The sequence below is a fragment of the Papaver somniferum genome, chromosome 9 (assembly GCF_003573695.1).
Source record: "Papaver somniferum cultivar HN1 chromosome 9, ASM357369v1, whole genome shotgun sequence".
Classification (NCBI taxonomy): Eukaryota; Viridiplantae; Streptophyta; class Magnoliopsida; order Ranunculales; family Papaveraceae; genus Papaver; species Papaver somniferum.
Genome location: NC_039366.1, coordinates 64,276,479 through 64,284,127, shown reverse-complemented (window position 1 = coordinate 64,284,127; position 7,649 = coordinate 64,276,479). Strand labels below are relative to the sequence as shown.

Sequence of the window (7,649 nt, the reverse complement as noted above, 5' to 3'; positions counted from 1 at the left end):
TACTTACTTGGTCTATTACTAAATAAAATAAGAACCACACAAAGTATAGAAACTTTTCAAAGTAACTATTCAATCATCAAACAAAACAAAGACAAAGATTTGTGAACATAAATTTTGTGCACGAGACACACCAAAAATTTGCATTCTAGCTTAGCTAGTACTAGTAAGTTATTGAGCGATGGATTTGGAAATTGTTCTCAAAGCAATCACTTCATAATTGCTTCCAAACACAAATTTAATATGCATTAGAAATATGCCCCTTTCTTTCAACAACAATCAATAATGAGTTCCTTGTGTACACTACTACTACTCCTAGTCTTAGAACTACTTCAACTAAAATTAGGTTTACTTGCACCAATATACTACTTAATTTGGATACATAATTCATACTTGCTCACTAGTAATTTATAGTAAAAACAACCTACTTCTTTAACAGCATTATCTCTCATTCTGGCAAATCATGTGTTAAAACTCTCAACTGATCCCAAGTTAAGTACAAGTGCAGCACAATGAAGGAAAGGAAAGTAAAACACTGATTTGGTATTACTTAAACAAACAAATAATCTAAAGATACACTATGATTGAAGGGTTTGTTTACCTAGAAACCAAAGTGGTTGGACAAACATTTTCTTAGTCATTCAGTACCGTGTCTTCACCAAATTCTCTCAGTCAGTAGTATAAGGTTCAACTGTCTCTAAACTGAAGCTTCACGCATTTCATACACTGTGGACTACTTTACACTAATCTTCTAGTTTTCACTCCATGTCATTATAAAAACTACATATAAGTGAGATTCTGTTGGCTTCACAAAATGTTTAGTCATGCTGTAGTAACCAAAAAGTGAAAACAAGAAGAAAAAAAACAGGTATACTGGTACATCTATGAACGGTTAAGTCGTTGAGTGTCAATATCCGACTAGTAAAAATTCACAGCTTAGCACAGCTTTTGCCTTTACTTGATTTGAAGCAAAATAAGTCACCACTTAACTAGTATATATGATTATTATTAGCTGTAGTTTTGGTTGAACTAGTGGGATTTGAAGTTAGGTCAACTGATGAAGTCTAATTTTAATAAAGTGCGGCTTATGACTCTCTAAGTAACCCAAGAGTCACTCCCACTCTTAGCTATGCTACTTTGTCAAAGGCTGAGTGTTGTACCAGTAAGTGTGTGCTGTGTGTTTATGATGTGTCAAGTGTCAATACTCTAATAAAAGCAAGGGTTGACAAAGAAATTAGAAACAGTAAAACCACTAATCAGACCATCATCCATTCTTTCTTATTGGGGTGTTTATGATGAGCTCAAAATGGAACCTAGAAAATGAGGATGAAGGGCTATGATCTTATTTTAGAATCTTAGATCAACTACCCCTTGATTCTATTGCTAGCCTAAAGACAGGTCTTGACTAATTCCATCCCTAATGACTGCATTTGGCACTAACCACTCCAACGACCCTGGTTCATGCAAGTCAGAACCTCACCAAATGAAGAGCACTGTTCAGCAGTTGATCTAATTAGAGAACAAGTGAAAAGTTCTCATTGTTTTAGTGCAATCAGTGCCAATGCACTCGATAAGCTTAGCATATCTTCAATCTTCAGCATTGATATTATTTCATTACAAAGAGTAACTTACAGAAACATGTAAATGTCCACTACAATTCGTGGATTTTCTGACATTTTTTCGCAACCACAGCCTTTGTCGAATTCAAAAACAACTTAATTCTCAACTAGGGTAACATGGGAAAAACATAGAAAGCAAATATTCACCAACCAGAATGATTCCAACGAATGGGCTTAAACTGGAGTCAAACCAACAACACCTGCGTACCCACAACCATGCTTCATATGAGAATTGAAGTTACAGAAATCGAATGTGAATAGTGTCAAATAATTGTCAGCACTAAACTTAACAGCCAAGGTTGAAGGTTGTCTTCTAAGAAACGATGTGTTTAACTGCACTAGATACTCGTAGATAACAATATAGAGAAAAGTGAAAGGATTATTCACAATCAAATAGTTTGATATGATTCAATCAATAATGTTGAAGAAGAATTTGTGACGTTGCTGATATTCTTGTTTTCCCTAATCACCAAGGTAGGGTATCTGTGTATAAGTTTGGTTCTAATTATGTTAATCCCTATTACAGCTCTATCAACAAGTCATTAGTGCATCTATGTATAAGTTTGGTTCTATCAACAAGTCATTTGCCCATCTGTGTATAAGTTTGGTTCTATTAGCTTGAGGGCACAATTAACAGGATAGAATGATATGTTGAAGTAGGAAGTGTCATGATAAGTGTGGCAATACAGTGTACAATCTAAAAGAATCAAGACAGAGTTGAGAAGCTTTGCATACCGCACGCTAATCTTCCACCTGCATTTCCTGTGCTAAGGCTGAGCTCATGGCCTCCTACAGTTGGAAAGTGCAAGTAAAAATTAGATGAATGAAAATTTGGTTAAGTGACAATTGAAGCACAGGTAATAGTATTTTGTTGTGTGATACATTTATACAAAAGCAAAACCAAGACGTTTGCTATCAAGCAGAAAACGACCAAAAGCTAATGAAGTCAAAGCTTACCCTTTCCAAGGTCATCCTCAAGCTCGTGAACGACCAAAGCTCTTCCAACTACTGCATTTGGTCCACTTAATGGAATCTGCATATTACAGGAAAAGAGATAAAGTCAATACCCAGCAAGAAGAGACAACAGTTCGTGAATAGGTTTGATGATAAGCAACATTAGGAAAAACATAATACTGAATCAACATTACATGGAAATGACTGAAACCACTATAAAGTTGGTTACTGTCAAGTAAAATTGATGCCCCAACTTAATGTGATTCAATACACACAATCATAGACATCACAAACTCAGGAGGAAAGTGTAACAAAGACCCATTGATCCTCAAATTCTCATTCAGGCATTACGACTATCAACCAGATCACTAGCCCTATTTCAGAATGACATATGAACTGTGGTAATGTGCCAGCAGCATCACCAAACAATGCAATTACATAACCACAAGACAAATTGCCATTACCTGACTATCCACTATTGTTGCCTCCGCCACACCTGCACAACCATAAACCAAAACAGAATTCACTAAACAATTAGAAATGCAGGAACATAACAAGTCCAAATCATACAAAACCGGAAATCATAAAATTACCATCAGCATTAGCAGTTATGTTCCCCAGGTCACCCGCATGGCGGACTTCATCACAAGGAGCACCATGTGTCAATCCATTCGGATTGAAATGTGGACCTAAAAATTAAACATAAACCAAAACCCATTTTACTACAACATCAGATTCCGCAAAATAACACTTTTGTACTCACTTTAAACAACACCACAATCAAAATTTCCTCAGATTCCACTGAATTCTAATAAATTCGAACCTGTTGAGATACATCCATTAGTAGTATCACCAAACTCATGCTGAAAAATAAACAAATTCAGAATCAGTTTCTTAGGGGTTTACTGTTGCTATCAAAATAATAACAGTGTAACACAGACTCACAAGATGGAATCCATGAAGTCCAGGTGTTAGCCCAGAAATTTTAACATTCACAGTAGTTGGACCTACAAATCACAAACAAAAAAAAGATGAAACCCTTTAGTCAAAAAAAGATTACACTCTTAAAACCCTAGATTGGAAAGGGGGGGTTTACAAAACAAACAAACCATCATCTTCTTGAGTTAAAGTAACAACTCCTTCAACAGTAGTAGTTCCTTTAAGTACAGCAACAGCTTTTTTCAATGCTGAAACAACAGTAAGAGACCTTGATGATGAACGTTTTGATGTTGGGTAACTGATAGAAGAGAATGAAAGAGGAATTGGGTTTGAGAATGATGAAGATAGAAGTGGTTTAGATGGTGTTGCTGTTGCAGCAGCTAAGATTGTCTGAGTTGCCATTGCTGTGGTTTGATGTCAATGAATGGAAAAATGAAGATTTGCTGCTTTATCTCTCTATCTCTCTATTTGTGATGAGTGCTGCGCTTCTAGATTCTTATTGTTTATGTAAATGTTTGTTCACTTATCTGTAAAGAGGTGAAGGGAACTGGGGTGTTTTGACGGTTGATGGTATTTGGTCTATTGACTTTTATAACTTTCAACGGTGGATGTAAGTGGATTCGAACTCTTACCTAACAAATGTGAGTTACCAAATTATCCAATCAAAGCTCAAGAGTACACGTATGTTGGTGGCTCCACTTCCAGGGCGATCGTTTTTCCGTCCCGGAAGGTTGGTGAAGTTCTCTCCTCTAGTGCCTTGTTTTTCCGTCTCCTCCCGTTAGCAATTCCGCGTGCCGCAAAATTGGGACCGATGAAAATCCGCGCACTACGGCCTATTCCTATGCACATGGCAAGCAACTTAGTTTGTAAATTTAGCATCCATTACGGGTATATCAAAGTGCCAAACACATCTGCCTAAGTGTCAGAAATACCACTTAGGCATACACGACGGAGTTTCTAACGAGCGACAGAGTGTCCATCGCTATATGGTCATAATATCGCTCGTTGGGCATTCCAGCGCCAGTGATAGTCATGTTGTCGTTCGCTGGGCTGATCATCGCTCATCAGTTACCCAAAATTGTATTGATGGTGCACAATAACATGGTAACACCATGTGGGATAAAATATTTCGTAAATATGAAGAACCAATCATGAACATCAATAGTCGTGATGCAAAAGGGTTGTCAGAACGCTTCATTGTAATCAATAGGGGAGTCGCCTCATATGTTGTATTGATAATGCAAGCCAAGAGAGGTCGGAAGAGTGTTCTTGTGGATGATGATGTTGAAAGACAGGTTCGTATAGAGTCACAGCGAAAAAATGGCAAAAACTTCGCTTTCGAAAGTTGTTATTATATTTTGAAGGTGTTGAATAAATATAATCCAGAAGTGTTAGCAGCTAATCAACAGGTACCCGAAAGGTCACCATACGCTTCTTCTCCCTTAACACCAAATTCTTCACCATTTTCAGCAGGTCCATCAAATTCTTCACCAGATACCCCAAGAAACTCAAATGTCAACTTAGTTCTCAATAATGATGATGCTAATAAAAAACTTCTAGGAAAAAACAGTGCAAGACTTGCTAGAAAATTAGCTCAAGAAGGTGGAAGTACTAATGAATTTAACATGGGGGAGTTTATGGAACATCAGAAGACCGTCGAGAAGCAAAGAGCGGTTGATAGGAAATTTCAAAACATGGAGAGTAAGAAAACTCGACTTTCTCAAGAAATTTTTTTGAATGACTATGACAAGCATAACATTCTTCAAGCTGACACTTCAGTTATGAACCCCCAATAAAAACATCTGTGGAAAATCGAATTTGACAGGATTCAAGCACAGATTGAACAACAAGCTCGATTTAATAACAACCAACCTGGTAGTGATGATGATGATAATGAGTTCGATGTAATAAAACCTCTAGATAATTGATGTATTAACTTAAGTTTTAATTTGAAGTGTTGCATTTTAATTTGATATGTTGTTGCATTCTACTTAATATTAGTTTGAAATAAAAAGTTGATTAATTTGAAATGTTGTTGCAGTATACTTAAATAAGTTTCGCTCATTAACTTAATATTGAATAAAACAAACAACAAACAGATCAACAGTTAAAACTAAAATACATAACTTAATAGTTACGCCCACCCGCTCTTCCATACTTTTCCCAAAGATTCACTCTCAGATCTTCTCTTAAACTGTCATACAGATTCCGGTACTGAATGTAATTAGTCATTTGAGCATAATTTCTTGCAGGAACGTCTCTTTATGGTTGAATCTCAGGCCTCAGATCTTCATATTCATAGTTAGTCAACTCCTTATCGCGACGGGTTTCTTAAATTGTCATGTTATGACGAATAATGAAAGTGAGCATAGTCGTGTGCATTTCACGAGGACTTAACCCACGATATGGCCCACAAATGATAGCGAACTTACTTTTTAAAATTCCAAAAGCGCATTTCATATCCTTCCTCACCGCCATTTGGCATTCGTTAAAATGTCAGTATGAATGGCCCAATGCACCGACAGGGGGCTGACGGTAACATTGAACCAAGGTTGACCATTTTTGGTAGATATCATCCGCAAGATAATACCGATGAGTGTACTTATGGCCGCTGATCATGAAACAGACTTGGGGACAAATTTCATACTTCATATCTTCAAATAGAGGCGACTTGTACAAAACATTAGTATTGTTTTGTGAACCCAGAAGACCAAAAAAAGGGTGTCATATCCAAGAATCATAAGAAGTAGCAGCTTCAAGGATAACGGTTGGTTTCAGATAATGAGCCTTATATTGACCAGCCCAATAAACAGGGCATCGTTTCCATACCCAATGCATACAATCAAGATTACCTAGCATTTCCGGGAATCCCCTTTCCTCATTCTCCCTCAATATTTGTCTAATTAACATCTTCCTCGGTTGATTTTCGTAAATATGTTGGACCAAAATGATTAATCATTAATTCACAAAAAAATGAAAGGTAAGTGAATGAAGTTGTTTTACCCATATGAAGGTACTCATCGTTCGCATCCACTGGTTTTCCATAACCTAGAATCCTCAAAGCCGAAGTAACTTTTTGTTCAGGACTATTACCTCAAATATTCAGTGCATCAAGCTGATAATTAAATTGAGGTTCTACTCGACAAAGTTCTTCAATAATGTTTTTCACTAGATGTCGAGGCATGCAAAATCGACCTTGAAAATTTTGATCAGAGTACACGCAATTGGGAAGAAAATAATTGTGCATCAGCTTTTGGTGGTAAAATTCCCTCCTTCAATACGTATATCTTCTTGAGAATACTTCTTTTGTCTCTAGAACTCTAGGTATTTGGACCGAATGTACGAGCATCAGAGTTTCGATTAGTTTATTATCTTCAACTTCCTCATCGTCAAGTTCTTGCAACCTCCTCTGATGCATTTGTTGATGTAATCTACACCGATTCATAATAAAATGCCTCTCTTCATTGGATCTCGCCATTGATGATTATGAAACTTAAAATTGCGGATACAAATACAGAAATTGGTAAAATATATGTAGAAGTATGTGTGAGTGATTTGAAGAAGTATATAGGCGTATATATAGGAAAAAAAGAGGGAAATGACTGTTATAAAATAGCCGTTGAGCGATATAGTGTCAAACGAGCGATATAATGAAAATCGAATGATGGTACCTATGACGCCAACGATATTCACATTATGGCCAGTGCTTTAATGAATTTTGTCCACTAGAAACTCTGTCGCTCAATGGTTATCCCATAATGTCATAACTCGTATGCCATGCCGCCTGGTATGTCAAACAGGTTTTTTTAACCATGTACATAGGAATATGCCTAATCGGCTTGGTAAAAGGTGAATTTGGTCAACTATACAGCCAAACATGTGCAATGCGATAAAAATTTGAGAATTCGTTAATTTGTGTTTAATGCGTTTCACCAATATAAATACGACACAAAATATTCGGCATTATATTAAATGATAAGTAAACAATTTTTAGTGGTTAACTAGTATATTTGTGGTTTCGGTTTAATTATATATTAATTTACGGAGTATTACAACAAAAACCCAAGTGGCTCAGTAGTCTAGGACCAAGTCAGGAAGCTAAATGCTATGAATTCGAATAATGCGCGAATTATTTGTTTA

At 36.5% G+C, this 7,649-nt stretch overlaps 1 protein-coding gene across 1 annotated transcript; it reads right to left on the bottom strand.

Annotated features, from left to right (window-relative positions):
• Positions 1–1,542: 1,542 nt before the first annotated feature.
• LOC113310947 (superoxide dismutase [Cu-Zn], chloroplastic-like) lies at positions 1,543–3,962 on the bottom strand. The gene is made up of 8 exons (XM_026559767.1): positions 3,680–3,962; positions 3,516–3,577; positions 3,394–3,433; positions 3,164–3,259; positions 3,035–3,066; positions 2,574–2,649; positions 2,352–2,405; positions 1,543–1,816 (listed from the first exon to the last, which is right to left on the bottom strand). The coding sequence occupies exons 1-8, from the start codon at positions 3,909–3,911 to the stop codon at positions 1,791–1,793; spliced, it is 618 nt and encodes a 205-aa protein (XP_026415552.1). The 5' UTR covers positions 3,912–3,962; the 3' UTR covers positions 1,543–1,790.
• Positions 3,963–7,649: the final 3,687 nt, after the last annotated feature.

What these genes read in the sequence shown, in the direction of transcription:
- LOC113310947 (XM_026559767.1), bottom strand. Translation starts at nt 3,911, where the DNA reads ATGGCAACTCAGACAATCTTAGCTGCTGCAACAGCAACACCATCTAAA. An exon ending in GACTTCATGGATTCCATCTT is followed by an intron (nt 3,434 to 3,515) that starts GTGAGTCTGTGT and finishes TTTATTTTTCAG; the next exon opens with CATGAGTTTGGTGATACTAC. An exon ending in CATAACTGCTAATGCTGATG is followed by an intron (nt 3,067 to 3,163) that starts GTAATTTTATGA and finishes ATGGTTGTGCAG; the next exon opens with GTGTGGCGGAGGCAACAATA.